General features: G+C 44.9%; 1 protein-coding gene across 4 annotated transcripts; it reads left to right on the top strand.

Annotated features, from left to right (window-relative positions):
- The first annotated feature begins 1,055 nt into the window (after window positions 1-1,055).
- Window positions 1,056-14,481, top strand: LOC103191490 (bactericidal permeability-increasing protein-like). 4 transcript variants are annotated; one of them, XM_007912490.2, is made up of 17 exons: window positions 1,088-1,153; window positions 1,490-1,558; window positions 3,633-3,779; window positions 4,446-4,560; window positions 5,848-5,976; window positions 6,421-6,576; window positions 8,063-8,126; window positions 8,269-8,329; window positions 8,742-8,833; window positions 9,390-9,566; window positions 9,913-9,972; window positions 10,063-10,230; window positions 10,343-10,410; window positions 12,483-12,525; window positions 12,615-12,678; window positions 13,161-13,237; window positions 13,885-14,480. In XM_007912490.2, the coding sequence occupies exons 3-17, from the start codon at window positions 3,677-3,679 to the stop codon at window positions 13,924-13,926; spliced, it is 1,419 nt and encodes a 472-aa protein (XP_007910681.1). In that variant the 5' UTR covers window positions 1,088-1,153; window positions 1,490-1,558; window positions 3,633-3,676; the 3' UTR covers window positions 13,927-14,480.
- Window positions 14,482-15,994: the final 1,513 nt, after the last annotated feature.

The following is a 15,994-nucleotide window of genomic DNA, read 5'->3' on the forward strand; positions in this document are numbered from 1 at the left end:
ATGTGAAGATCCAGTATACATGTTCGGGGTAAGACCTTTGCTTCAGATCTGAACTGCATAAATCTGAACTGTATTTTTTAACCAGTTATTAATTATCAATTTGAATAATAATATCAATAATGATCCTTGCATTTAATATAGCACCTTATCACATTCTTGAGGCATCTCAAAGCGCTTCACAGGTTACACTGTAATGTGGAGTGACTGCGTATTTTGTGGGCAAAACTCGACAGCAGTGTCCCACAAAGAGGCGTGGAGTGAGTGACCTATTTTATTTGAAGGATTGTTGGCCAGGGAGCAGGGAGAGAGGAACTCCCTTTTCTTTTTGAAAAGCGTCATGGGAATCTTTAAAGTCCACCTGATCAGACTGATGGGACCTCAGTATAACATCTCATCCAAAGGACAGCAGCTCTGATAATGCAGCACTCCTCCAGCACTCCACTGGAGTTCCTTCCATTTCTCACTTCCTCCACTGGGTTGTTTAAATACCTCCAGTGAAGAACCTGAAAGTGATTCCGTTGCAGAACTAAACTTAAAGTCAACATTTAAAGCGGATGCGAAACTCTCACGTGATAATGGTGTGGTCAGCACTGGATTCCTGTCACTTTGTGCTCTCTGTTACCAGTTTATCTGGAGTTAAGGAGTCCTCAGGCCAAGTGGACTTAGTTTGTACTGATTAGGTGCAGAGGACAGCTCCAGCAGCATACCCCACTAAGCAATGTACATTAGGTAATATGGTATACATGGAAATGGTCTCAATGCTGTCACATTTTATGAATGCTTCATACAGATTCATCCCCAAGTGTCGTTCTGCCCGGGAATCGAACCCTGGTCCTCTCACTTGCAAGGTGAATGCTCTAACCAATGCACTACAGGACTCCAAGTCAGTATGAGATAAAGAACCTGTCTGCTTCTTCTTAAGTCCAGCACGATGTATGCTGCTGACAAGTGAAATTTCAACCCACAACCCTTAAAGGACATTCACTCCTTTTATGGTTATTGTTACTTTATCATATATTTAATTTCACTTCCTCTAAAATTCCATTGAACTTCCTGCTTATAAAGCATACGATTTGCTTTTAAAACTACAAGCATAAATCGCCCAAGAAATCTCTGCATTTAAAGCATCTGAGCCGGACTGTGGCATGTTCAGGTAAGGCTGTAACACTGCTCACTCATTCAATGTAACCAACTTTTTATGTGGGCAAAAAGGTACTAAAGGGACAGTGGCAGCGTGGATACAGTACTGGCTGGGAGACAGAAAGCAGAGATGGTGGTATCTGGAAGGTTTGCAGGGTTATGGGGAGAAAGCTGGTGTGTGGGGTTAATAAAAGTCAGTTGCTCTGTCAAAGAGCCGCACAGACTCGATGGGCCGAATGGCCTCCTTCTGTCCCGTAACATTGTATGATTCTATGTATTTCATTTCACTTCCTCTAAATTTCCATTGCACTTCCTGCTTATAAAGCATATGATTTGCTTTCAAAACTAGAAGCGTAATCGCCCAAGAAATCTCTGCATTTAAAGCATCTGAGCCGAAACCGGACTGTGGCACGTTCAGGTAAGGCTGTACACTGCTCACTCAGTCAATATAACCAACNTTTTTTGTGGGCGAAAAATGCCAACAAATTGCACACAGTAGTTTCCCAGTCACAGTTCTAGATCTAGTGACCACATTATTATTGTTTTTTTGAAGGGATAGATAAGAGATCAAACTTCCTCTCCACTGTCCTGACCAGTGGTCCTCGGGTCCAGGGATCAAAGCTGTGGCCAATATCATTAAGTCACGTGGTTTGAGAGCGAGGCCGGGCATTAATAAACCTGGGGCCGATATGTCTTATTGAGGAAGGAGTTTGATGTGAGTTACGGCTGTTTGGTTGGGTCAGAGAGAGGGATCATCAGGTACTGGGTTTGTTTATGTAAATCTCAGACACAGAGCAGTAGGAATAGTTTTAGGCCTCGCAATCTGCCCATAGAATCAGCTCAGCTTGAATGGGGCAATGTACAATTTAAGCGATTATATGATTTACACAGATCAGACTTTGGTGAGTTTTACTGTATTGTTATAAAGGGGTAATAATCCCTTATAAAAAAATGTGGTCACTTAATCCACGACTGTTTGTGGGACACTGCTGGGCACAATTGGTTGCCAGGTTTCGCCCGAGTAACTTTACGTTATATTCTGTGAAGCTCTTTCAGACATCTAAAGGCGGAATAAGGTGTCATATCAATTGGAAGGATTAAATTATTCTAAAACACAGAGCAGATTTCTGACCTCTAACGTTCTGTCTCTTGATGTCTGATTTCAATCGCAGCTTTTTTTTTCATGAGGTTAAAAATATCAGACTTTTTATATAGCCTTTTTATTCAGCGCTCACTGGTCTGTTCAGAGTAGTAGTCTAAGCTGACACTCCAATTTGGTGCTGGGGGTGTGTTGCATTGTCGGAGGCGCTGTTCTTGGGTTGATACGTTAAACTTGGGTCCCGTCTGCCTGTTCAGGTAGATGTTAAAGATCCCATGACACTATTGAAAAAGAGAAGGGAGTTTCTCTCTCCCGGTGTCCCGGCTGACAAATCCCCCAAATAAAATAGATGTTTGTGGGACATTGCTGTGAGTAACTGGTTGCCATGTTTGCCTGTAAATACAGTCACTCCATTTCACAGTACTTTGAAATGTCCTTCTGATGTTATAAGGTGCTCTATCAAATGAAAGAATTATTATTATTATTTTACATCTTGGCCAACAGTCCCTCGGGTCAGTTGAAGCCAAGCTCTCAATCTTTCACTGTTCCTCATTTTGGGTAAAGTATCACTTCTGTTATAAGTCTGTTGTAAGTATCTCTAGTAATGAAATGAGTGACATGATAAAATATAACTTTTAATACTTCCTAAAATGCCCTGAGCTCCCTAGTACCTTGGAGCATTGCAGCACAGAGATTCACCCATCAGGTCTACAGTGAACTTCCCCAACTGAGACCCTAAACTATTTTCCTGCTTGCCTCCCCACCTCCTCCAAAAGTATTCCTCCTCATCAAGCAGGTAACTAATTCCCTTTTGAATGGATTGGTGAGCTCTATGACAATAGCGATTTGTGGCCAAGAAAATTACATTCCAATCATGTTTTGTGTAAAGTCATTATTCCTGACCTCCCCTTTACGTTAATTTGTCTTTACCTCTGCAGACTCCATGGACTATAGAGTTTCGCCCACAAAATACACCAGTGAATTCACTTTACAGTCTATCCTGTGAAGTGTTTTGAGACATCTCAATGACGTGATAAGGCGCTATATCAAGTGCAAGGATTATTACTATTATTATTATTATTCCATCATGGTCAGACGCAAGAGTAGGATTTTATACATTGGAGAGATCACTTGTTCCTGTCTATTGGCTGGGCACCTAAGCTGGGAGCGCTACTAATGGTTCAGGTTTCTGCGTGCCACTCAATTGGTAGTACTTCTAGCACTGCAGGCTCTCAATTTGATCTCATTGTTTATTTCAGTGCAGTACTGAGGGAGCAGCACATTTCCTTCAAGTGAGGTGTTGTGTGACCTCAACTGATCATGACTAAAACTGGAACTAACGTTTATTGGTCTAACCAGTGTCTTGGCATTGACTAACCTCTCTCTCCAATAGCAGAACCCCCCCACACACACAGCGAGGTGGACAGCCTGATAAAGATGGTCTGGATAGTGACAGTCGTTCTTCTGTTCCTCTCATCCCACACCATTTGCACAAACCCAGCACTGAAAGCCAGAGTCACACAACAGGCCTTGGACTATGGTAAGTGTGTTTACGTCTAACAGGAAGGTGGGATCTTTTATGTGGTGCGTCCTCTCCAGTTTTCCCCCCTCATCCTCTTGTGAGGATGGGGGTGATAGGGTCATGGAGCTTGGTGTGGGAGAGGACATAAGCTGCAGTATTCTAAATAATCTGCAGTTTTTGAACGGAAGAGTTGTAAGTCCGACAAGCAGGGAATTAGCATAGTCGAGCATGGTGATGAATGCGTGGATGAATTATTCCCAGGTGGGTGGTGCGCTATTCCAGACATTGATTGCGAGCTGCAAAGACGCAAAGAAACCTTCAAACAATCTGACCTTCAACCAGACAGATTATTATTATGAATATGAGGGTCTCAGCGGACTGAGGGGAGAGGCAGTGATGGAGCCAGGTGATGTTGCAGAGGTGGAGGAAGACAGAACAGGACACAGCAAGAGTCACTTCCAGTAGACAATCTCTGGTTAGGGATGAGGAGTGAGATCCCTTGCTTATTTTCCTTTCCCTAACTGAGAGTCAGTGATCATGAACCCAGCACAACCTGAGACCTTCTGTTTGGTGCAATACAATACAATCCTTAGTTAACGCGGATGTCTCAAGGCGCTGTTGCTCAATGGATGCTTTGGTGCCCTGGGAGCGCTGCAATGTTTCAATGTGTGGCTTTCATTCTAGGGCGTCAAGTTGGAATGCAGGTGTTGCAAGAGGAACTGAAGAAGATTAACATCCCAGATGTAAGCGGCAGCACACACGTGTCTGTGATCGGCAAAGTGCACTATCAAATATCAGGGTGAGTGACGCCAAGCCGGGAGGAAGTGACTGTAAGGACGACCGAACAGGAAGGTCTTCAAGCCCGACCTGAAGAGGGGGCAAGACAGGGCAAGGATTAGGGGAGAATGTGTAGATCCCCTAGAAATAAGAAGAAACTTAAAAGTGTGGAACGGAAGCCCTAAATCTAAGTTTAAATAGGAAAAAAAAATCCAAGTAACTTGGTAAAGAATTAGTTTCTCTCAGTATCCTGGCTGCCAGTCCTCCAGATAAAATTGATCATTTCATGGCTGTTTTGTGGGACATTTCTCTGCTGTATCAAATGCAACGATTATTATTATTATTATTACTATCTTCGTTTGGAGCTTTCTGCATTTGCGATCTCCTGCAACCTTACAGACCGATCTCTTTCCCAGTCCGCTCAGACTGTGTGAAAGATGTGGAGTCCTGTGGAGTCCTGTAGCTCAGTGGTTAGAGCACTCGCTTTGCAAGCGAGAGACCTGAGTTCAATTCCAGGCAGAGGGCGAAACCTTGGGCAAGTTTCCTTACTCCACACAGAGCCTAATAATAATCCCTCTAAAACCAAAAACAATAATAAATTGGTCATTTTCAATCTACGACTGTTTGTGGGACATTGCTGTGCGCAATTGGCTGCCGCGTTCGCCCACAAATATACAGTCAATTCACTTTACAGTGTGTTCTGTGAAGCGCTTTGGGACGTCCTCCCGACGTGAAAAGCGCTATATCAAATGCAAGGATTATTATATTATTATTATTATTAAGATGGATAAGTGCTAATTCTTGTTGTTGAACTGCAGGATTTACCATCAAATGGCAGATGGTAGAGTCCTTTATATATTGGTTAGACCGCTCGGCTCACAAGTGATTCATGGGTGGGATGAAACCTTCGGCAAGTTTCCTTACTCCAGATGCCTCTGTTTACCTCGCAGCAGTAACTAGGAACCTGTTTGTTAGTGATAGGCAGATCGGTTTTCCAGGGGTAATAATCCCTTTTAAAAAAAATAATAATAATTTGGTCACTCAATCCATGACTGTTTGTGGGACATTGCTGTACGCAATTGGCTGCCGTTTTTCGCCCACACAAAGAGTTGCAGTCAATTAACTTTACAGTATATTCTGTGAAGTGCTTTGAGACGTCTCAAAGAATTGATAAGGGGTTATATCAAATGCAAAGATTATTATTATGGCATGATTGTTCGTCAGCTGGAGACAAATTATCCACTCAGGTTGATCTGGAATCAGGCGGCCTGGTTCACAGTGTAACTTGACGCTGTCTGTTTCCACGCAGGATTCGTATTCAGGCTTTTAGCATAGCCCAGTCTACAGTGGCGTTCTCCCCCGGAACTGGCATGAAACTCTCCCTCGACAATACTAACATAGCCATTCACGGCAACTGGAGGGTGAAATATTCACTTGGGTAAGTAGAGAGTGGTGGGTCAATTTTCTGGTTAACTTTTTTTTAATTTCCTGCCCACATATCTATCTACTTCTCTCTTAAGACAAGAATTCTCACATGGTGGTGCCCACAGTTAGCGCTGGAATGTATCAGTCTGGTCTGATCTAGAATCATTGGAGTCTCGTAGCATCGTGGTTAATGCACTCGCCTCGCAATGGAGAGGACCTGGGTTCAATTCCCGGGTGGGGTGAAACCTTAGGCAAGTTCCCTTACTCCACACACCTGTTTACTTGCTGAGCACAATTGGCTGCTGCGTTTCACCCACAAAATACACACTCAATACACTTTACAGTATATTCTGTCAAGTGGTTTGAGACATTTCAACAACGTGATAAGATGCTGTACCAAATGCTCTACGTGTACCTCTCCACCTGTGACTGGTGTGTCATTGTGATTTTTCCACAGAAGAGACAGCGGCTCCTTTGATGTATCAGTGAACGGCTTCTCGGTTTCAGCGCTGATCGGGATGAGCACTGATCAGACCGGACGTCCTGCAGTAAAGAGCATGGGCTGCAGCTCCAATGTTGGAAGCCTGAGACTCAAATTGCATGGAGGCGCGAGGTAACCAAACACATCCGCAGAGAGCAATAATTTCACATAATAGAGAATCCCTGAGCTCAGTCTGTCAGGAGAGCAGCACTGCCAGCATTTAGCCCATTCAGCAATCATCATAGAATCATAGAATTATACAGCACACAAGGAGGCCATTCGGCCCATCGTTTCTCGCCGGCTCTTTAAAAAGAGCTATCCAAATCAATCCCACTCCCCCGCTCTCTCCCTATGGCCCTGCAAACTTGTCCTTCCCAAATATCTATCTACTTCTCTCTTAAACGTTGTTATCGAATTGGCTTCCATCACCCTTTTAGGCAATGCATTCCAGATCCGAACAACTCGCTATTTAAAAAATGTTCCCCTCACCTCCCCTTTGTTTCTTTTTAACAACTGTTTTAAATCTGTGCCCTCGGGTTACTGACCGACCCGCCAGTGGAAATAGTTTCTCCTTGTTTACCCTATCAAATCCTTCATAATTTTGAAAACTTCCATTAAGTCTCCTCTTAACCTTCTCTGTTCCAAGGAGAATAATCCCGGTTTCTCTCGCCTCTCCTGATAACTGAAGTCCCTCATTCCTGGTACCATGCTGGTCAATCTCCTTTGCACCTTCTCCAGTGCCTGCTGAGAGATTTTTTTGGTCAGACGGGAAACCCATCACCATTCTTATGGGTATCCAAACCAAGCTGAGAATTCCATGCATCCCACCTGCACATGGAAATCCCAGAGATGTTTATTAGAATAGAATGCACATTCTCTCGCTGGAGGCATGCACCCTGCTTACCTAATTCCAGAAAGTACCAGGCACAGGTCGGCAAGAGCCAAAGCTTGGGGACCCCAGAGTGTGCGTTGGGGTAACTGCTGGAGTCTAACCAGCTAAAACCGCATAACTTGCTATTAAGAGTGCTGTCTGGCGAGCTTTCCCACTGCTTATCCAGTTGGGACCATCCTTCCTGTTCGGGTTTTGACTTGCACGACGAGAGGTAAAGGAGAGAATTAATGAAGAGATGCGAGAGAGGTCAAACAACTGCAAAACCGTGGAGAAGAAAGTGAATTTAAGGGTGTTTAGGGTGATTTTTCTTTCATTTTTAACATAGTTTCATTAAACTATTATGTAGTTGAGTGGTGCATTAGACCTGGGAGATTTGCCAAGGCGTCCCAAGTCCTCCATCCTAAAATTCAAAGTATTTTAAAAAAAAGCAATAAAACTCATGAAATAAACAGAAGCTCACAGTCACCTCCTTCCTCCCCACAGTTTGGAATCAGGATCCGCCTGTGTTAAGAGCTCAGAGACTCTGAAGGGCGCTATATTAATGCAAGTTGTTGTTGTGTATTGGATTTAGGTCCAGCACAATCACTACCTGTGGGAGCAGTTGATTTGGGCCATACATTTAGGAGAGATTTTGACTTCATTGATTTCTAAGACCCTCATGCAAGATTTCGTCTTGTGATTTTTGACTACATTTTACCAAATTGAATTGTTATTTATTGTTTGCAGCTGGCTCTACAACCTGTTCCGCAGTTCCCTGGAGAAACCCATTCATTCTGCCCTTGTTCGGGAGGTAAGTCTGCTCACATTCACTGGCACTAACTCTCCTGTAACATTTATTAGCAAGTCTGAGCCCACATTAGTGGAATTCACACACTCTAAACCCAAGGTACTGCTGCTGGCTTGATTGGTTTTCATCAATGTTTTTGCCACAGATTTGTCCAAAAGTGTCAGAGGCAATCAATAGCCTTGAGCTGAAACTGCAAAGACTGAAAGGTAGGTTAAAACATTTTCAAATTGAAGATTAATAATCCTTACATTTGATATGGAGCCTTATGTCATTGAGACATCTCAAACAGGGTATATTGTGGACTGTGTAGGGTGGATTGGCTGTGTATTTTGTGAGCGAAAGACTGCAGCCAGTTACGCACATCAGTGTCCCAGAAACGGTCAAGGTGTGTGTAACCAAATTGTGATGTTTTGGGGGAAGGGTAGCGATTATTATCCCCGGAAAGCAATCCGACAATCGACTGCTTACTGCTAGGTAAACAGAGGCGTGTGGAATAAGGAAACTTGCCAGAGGCTTTAACCCGCCCAGGAATTGAACACCTCTCGCGCGGCGAGCATGCTAACCACTACGCTATGGGACTCCACGATGAACATGACCCTTTTCCCTCTATATTTTCAGTCACTGCCAATGTGGATAAAATTGCTGAGATTGATTACTTCCTGGTTAATCCTCCTGTAATCACAGAAACCTTCATGGACCTGGACTTTAAGGTATTGACTGATTCCAGATGTGATTCTGTGTGGGTGAGGAGGCTGCCAAATAGAACCCTCCCTTTCTGTAAATGAGATCCCAAAACTGATTGCAATAGACCAACTGTGGCCTAATCGATGCCTTGTGCAAAGTGAACGTTACCTCCTCACCTCAACATGTAACCCACATGTGAAATCTAGAATTCCATTTGCTTATTTGCTGCCGTGTCTAATTGCACTCACAGCTTGAAGGACTTTTATTTTAGTAATGATAATATTCCTTGTTTTTGATATAACTCCTTTCACATTGGGAGGATGTCCCAAAGTGCTTCACAGAGTTGTGTATTATTTGTGTGTTATTATTATGTATTTTTGTTAACACAGTAAAACTCGCAGAGTCTGATCTGTATAAATCATACATCTGCCCAAATCTAGTTCAAGAGTTTATATTCTTTGCAAGTTTGACACAACTCATACTTTGCATTAGTCATATTAAATGTAAAGTCCCAACTGATACGACTTGTGTGAGATTTGCTGTATGGTTATGAGGGCTGAAGTTTTCAATCGGTCTCCCCAGGGTGAATTCTATAACATTGGACGGCATCAGGAGCCTCCCTTCACCGCAGGCCCACTCAGCTTCCCCGAACAAACAAACCACATGATGTACCTGGCTGTGTCCGAATTCTTTTTCAATTCAGCTGCGTTTGTGTATCACAGAGCTGGAGCCTTGCAGATAAACATCACTGACAGTATGGTACGTACAGACTCATTTAGGTGGAGCTACAACAGTTTGTCTGAGTTTGTAGCCAGGGCATTGGGTTCCTGCTCAATGATCTCATGTTTGATCAGTCTCAGGGCCTTGGTCTGCCATGTTGTGGGTCATGTTACACTGTGTATTCTCACGGGGTGAGTTTTCTGGACAGAGACGGAAAGGACAAATAATTCTGTGACCACAGAAGCAGATGGACATTTCTTCACCCCCCCCTCCCCAGCCCGTACACAGCACTGCTCAATTAATAGTCTTGTTTTGTAAATGTTCGGGCATTGCATTGCACTGAACATGGTACCACATTTCTTTATTATTGTTTTGTTCCCTCCAGATTCCTAAATCATCTCCCATCAGATTAAACACATCAACTTTTGGTGGCTTTATACCTCAGGTAAGTTCTTCTTCCATACTCTTCTACCCGACACTAACAATCTGTGAGCGCAGAAGGAGCTGATTTTAATGCTGTGAATCCCTGCCCCAGTTGAAGAAACTCTATCCTGAGATGCTGATGCTCATGAAGATCCACAGCCTCAAACAACCTGCTCTGACGATGACCTCAGACAACATCACCATTGCAATGACCGGAGCTGCTGATACATTTGCAATCCTACCAAACTCCTCATTGGCTCCTCTGTTTGTCCTGAATCTTGTAAGTAACTGACAGATCTCACACTCCACAGCACACTGTAACAGTGTCCAGTCACACACTCCACAGCAACACTGACCATGAAACATTAGGAGATGTTTTCACTTTTCTGCAGGATGTCAGCGTGTCTGCCACGCCATCTTTGTCTGGGGATAAATTGACAGGATCACTGGTAATTAACAGGTAAACTCCACACTTTATTATTGTTCTACTATATCCATGCCCCCCCGCCCCCACCAGTGCCACTTAATAGTATTGACACAGAGGCAATTAGATTCATTAACGGCTTCAGTGGATAAATATATGCTTGTTTTTTCAACAACAACAAGATTCCATTTATAAAGCGCCTTTCACGTCAGGAGGACGTCCCAAGGCGCTGTTTTCACCCTTTTGGAACTCCATCCTACAATTAATTTCCCTCAACCTCTCCCTTCCTTCCTTCAAGTCCCATCTCAAGAACCTCCTCTTCGACCATGCCTTTGATCACACTCCTACTCTGCCCCACCCCGATTCCTGCTCTCCACCCCTGCTAATCCGAACCACCAGCTCAGTGCATATCCTTGACTGTGCAGCGCCTTGGGACGTCCTCCCGAAGTGAAAGGCGTTATACACATACTGTTTTGGGCGACCGTATTTAGCAATCAGAGCTGCCCTGGTCCTTGTGACTGAGTATCTCACTGGCCCCTGCTTGTCGGCCTCCCCAACTCCTCCCTCCACAGGCTGCAGATAATCCAGAACTCTGCAGCCCGTGTCCTCTCCCGCAATACTACAACAACAACAGCAAAATTACATATATATAGCGCCTTTCACATAGGGAGGACATCCCAAGGCGCTGGACAGATAGTGTTACAAACCCGAGTTGAGCATTGGGGTGGGGGAGGGGAGATTGCAGGGAGATCAAAAGCACGGTCGAAGAAGAGGGTCTTGTGGTGGGTGGCGAGGGTGAGGTGGAGGGACTGCGGGATAGAGTTCTAGAGGGTTGGGGCAGAGTGGCAGAAGGCCCGCCTACCGATAGTGGGGCGAGCAAGTTGGGGGATGTGAAGCAGGCCAGAGCCCGCTGAGCGGAGGGAGCGAACAGGATGTTAGGGGGTTAGGAGGTCGGAGAGGTAGGGGGAAGCAAGACCATGGAAGGTGAGGACCAGGTGAGGACCAGGATCTTGAACTGTATCCTCTGTGTGATGGGAAGCCAGTGGAGTTGGGCAAGGATGGGGGCGATAGGATGCGTGAGAGGACACGGGCTGCAGAGTTCTGGATGATCTGTCAATCTGTCAGCACAGCAGTGATCCTGGAGTCAAGGATGGAGGCAGAGAGATACAGTTGGGTGTGATCTGCAAATATGTGGAAGTTGATCCCATATCTGTGGATGATGTTACCAAGGGGGAGCATATAGATGTTGAAAAGGTGGGGACCAAGGACAGAGCCCTGAGGAATGCCGCACGAGACGATCCGGGGGCTAGAGGAGAAGCCGTTGGAGGAGATTAAGTGCAGGCGGTGTGAGAGGGACAATCTGAACCGATCAAGGACAGCGCCGTGGAGGTTGAGGTGAGAGGAGAGGCGGAGGATGAGGATAGATTGGTTGACGGTGTCGAAAGCAGCAGAGAGGTCAAGGAGGACGAGGAGGCAGTGGGAGCCCTGGTCGCAGATGGACAGAATGTCATTTTTCCATCTAGGCTCCGCGACCCTATCACCCCCATCCTCGCCCAACTCCATTGGTTTCCCATCACACAGAGGATACAGTTCAAGATCCTGGTCCTCACTTTCAAAGCCCTCTACGGTCTTGCTCCCCACTACCTCTCTGACCTCCTAATCCCCTACCACCCTGTTGGCTCCTTCCGCTCAGCGGGCTCCGGCCTGCTTCACAACCCCCGCGTTGCTCGTCCCACCTTTGGCAGGCGGGCTTTCCGCCACTCTGCCCCCACCATCTGGAATTCATCCCTCCATCTCACCCCCTCCCATGCCACCTTCAAGACCCACCTCAAGACCCTTCTCTTCGACCGTGCTTTCGATCTGTCTGCGTCCTCCGCCGCCCTCCACCCTCCCCGACCCAGACCCCCAGCTCGGATCCGTAACTCTGTCTGTCCAGCGCCTTGGGATGTCCTCCCGATGTAAATGGCGCTATACAAATGTAGTTTTATTGTTGTTGTTGGGTGATGCACACAGCCCTCAGTACAGGTAACACCACCCTCAGTCTCTGCTGTTGCTTCGTTACTCTTGTTGCACAAGGTTGTCCTCATATTTTACTCTCCGTTCTGCAGATTGGGCTTGTCACTGGAACATTCTGACATCGGCCCCTTTGAGGTGAGAGCGAGGACTGAATAGCATTTCCTAGAATCATAGAATCACAGTCCAGACACTGTTTACTATAAACATATTCTCTATTCTTTTAGACATCAACCCTGCAGGGAATGTTAAACGTTGTAACCAAAATAATAGTGTTACCGAAAATCAATGGTAAGTAACCAAAAAAGGATATTGAGAGAAGCCTCAGGCGTGTTGGATGGTGTTGGGGGAGCAGCATTAATGGTGTCAGGAGCATTGACAGCTATTCCCCTTCAAACAGTGCATTCCTCCCAAAGTACGGTAACAACAGCAATAACTTGCATTTACATAGTACCCCTCACATAGGGTAGAGTCCCAGACTGCTTGACGGTAATAGAGCACAACACTGAGCGGAGGGGCTGGAGGGGGGGGTGGGGTGGGGGGGAGGGGAGGTGATCGTAGGCACGGTTGAAGAAGAAGGTCTTCGGAAGCGACCTGCAGATGGGGAAGCGGGGGTCAAAGCAGAGAGCCAGAGGAAGACTGATCCAGAGTTGTTCTTACAAAATAGAGCTACTGTCAGGGCTGACCTATTGCTATGATCACTGATAAATTTATGTATCCTGTAGAGGTAGCTGTAGAGTTTGCTTGTTGATGATGCGGAGTTCTCTTTGTAGCTTTCCTGGCGAAAGGATATCCTCTTCCAAGTGTGGATCAATTAAGTTTTGTAAATCCGACCATTAAGGTGAAAGAGGTGAGTAATTGTCTGATCTCAGATGCTCTTATGCACGGTTTGTGTTTGTTATTCTCTGTCATCCTCCCACTGGACAAGGCTGGGGTGGTTGAGAGTTGGGAGTTGCACTTGCGCTGAGAGTTTTTGCCTACAGCCCAGGGCCAAAGGAAGGATCTGTCAGCCACAAAGCCCATTTGGCGTGGCTGCCTTAGGGTTCAACTTAACACCAGTCACTAGGGAGTGGTTAATCACCGCTGGGGCAAACCTTCGGCAGGATTCCGTACTCCACATGCCTCTGTTCACTTAGGAGTGGAAACCCGGTTGTTAGTTGATTGGTTGGGACGTCCTCCCGACGTGAAAGGCGCTCTATAAATGCAATCATGTATCATGTTGTATATCGCTTTCCGAGGTAATAATACCTCCTTTTTTTAAAAAAAATAATGATTTGAGGATTCACTCAATCCACGACACTGCTGTGTGCAATTGACTGATGTGTTTCGCTCACAAAATATACAGTCAATTCACTTTACAATATATTCTGTTTTGAGATGCCTCAAAGACGTGATAAGGCACTATATCGAATGTTATATTATTATATGTGATTACTGTAAAGCGCTTTGAGATGGTTGAACGTGATACGGTGCTATAAATCTTCTTAATTTTTACAGAAATTTCTGATGATTGCAACTGATATCAAATACACCTTATAAACCAGCTGATGTTGAAGAAGGTTTACTCGCTGGAGCTGGGCAGTGCTGCCCTGATTATAGCGCCCACAACCAAGGCACTGATGAAGGAAATATTTGCTTCTACACTGAAAGCTGGCAAAACATAGGCAAGATTGTGATTGAATCTTTTTTCAGTTTTTATTACACAATGATCCAAACCTCCTCTTGTGTGATCTTGTAACATGGACAAGTGTTGCCAGCTCACCTGCAGCACCTTAATCTTTGTGTGGTTTCTATGGGGAAAAAGCGAGAGAGTAGACAAGAGAATAAAGAGATAATGAGCTTCAGTTATATACACTTTTTCAGTAAGCTTGCGCTGAGCCTGCGGTGTGAATGGGGAATCCTGAGACCTGGCTGTTCTGTTTGAAGATTTGCTGTAACTCACCATGATGAGAAAATAAAGAACATTGGTACAGGAGTTTGTGTAAATTGTTTACAAAAACACAGCATTGGGCGAGGTGATTTTCACACAGCTTCCAGGGCAGAGCTTAGAGAAAAACACAGTTCTGTTTCCCAAAGGCTCCCGGCTTTACCAGGATTGTGTGCGCACAAACAAGAAACATACATATCTGGAACTCTCCGCAGTCTGGTTTTAACACTCAAACATGGTAATGGGTTTCCACATGGGTCTGGCACACACATGACCAAACAACAAATTGATGCATCTGAATGTAATGATCAAAATATACCTTTTCAATTCTGTTTAACATCTTGTAAACCTCTTCAAGATCCCCACTGAGACATATATTTCTAGGCTGAAGATTCCTATCTTATCTAGTTGCTCTTCACCACACTGGAGAGAGGAGTATTGTAGTGGTGAGTCACGCAAATGCGAGGACCCGGGCTTGATTCCTGAGCGTGGCGAAAGGTAAATTTCCTTACTCCACACACCTCTCCGACTCATTCGAAAACAACAACAAGATTACATTTGTTTAACGCCTCAGTTTAACATCTCATCCAAAGGACAGCAACTCTGATAATATAGCACTCCTCCAGCACTCCATTGGAGTTCCTCCCATTTCTCACTTCCTCCACTGGGTTGTTCAAATACCTCCAGTGAAGAACCTGAAAGTGATTCCGTTGCAGAACTAAACTTAAAGTCAACATTTAAAGCGGATGCAAAACTCTCACGTGATAATGGTGTGGTCAGCACTGGATTCCTGTCACTTTGTGCTCTCTGTTACCAGTTTATCTGGAGTTAAGGAGTCCTCAGGCCGAGTGGACTTAGTTTGTACTGATTAGGTGCAGAGGACACCTCCAGCAGCATACCCCACTAAGCAATGTACATTAGGTAATATGGTATACATGGAAATGGTCTCAATGCTGTCACATTTTATGAATGCTTCATACAGATTCATCCCCAAGTGTTGCTCTGCCCGGGAATCGAACCCTGGTCCTCTCACTTGCAAGGTGAATGCTCTAACCAATGCACTACAGGACTCCAAGTCAGTATGAGATAAAGAACCTGTCTGCTTCTTCTTAAGTCCAGCACGATGTATGCTGCTGACAAGTGAAATTTCAACCCACAACCCTTAAAGGACATTCACTCCTTTTATGGTTATTGTTACTTTATCATATATTTAATTTCACTTCCTCTAAAATTCCATTGAACTTCCTGCTTATAAAGCATACGATTTGCTTTCAAAACCACAACCATAAATTGCCCAAGAAATCTCTGCATTTAAAGCATCTGAGCCGGACTGTGGCATGTTCAGGTAAGGCTGTAACACTGCTCACTCAGTCAATGTAACCAACTTTTTATGTGGGCAAAAAGGTACTAAAGGGACAGTGGCAGCGTGGATACAGTACTGGCTGGGAGACAGAAAGCAGAGATGGTGGTGAACAGTTGTTTTTCTGAATGGAGGGAAGTGTGCTGTAGTGATCCCCAGGGGTTGGTATTGGGACCACTGCTCTTTTTGATCTACATAAATGACCTGGACTTGGGTAGAGAGAGTACAATTTCCAAGTTTGCAGATGATGCCAAGCTGGGAAAAGTAGTAAACAGTGAGGAGGATAGTAGCAGACTGCAAATGGCCATAGACAGACTGGT

Source organism: Callorhinchus milii, unplaced genomic scaffold, assembly GCF_018977255.1.
Source record: "Callorhinchus milii isolate IMCB2004 unplaced genomic scaffold, IMCB_Cmil_1.0 Scaffold18, whole genome shotgun sequence".
Lineage (NCBI taxonomy): Eukaryota > Metazoa > Chordata > Chondrichthyes > Chimaeriformes > Callorhinchidae > Callorhinchus > Callorhinchus milii.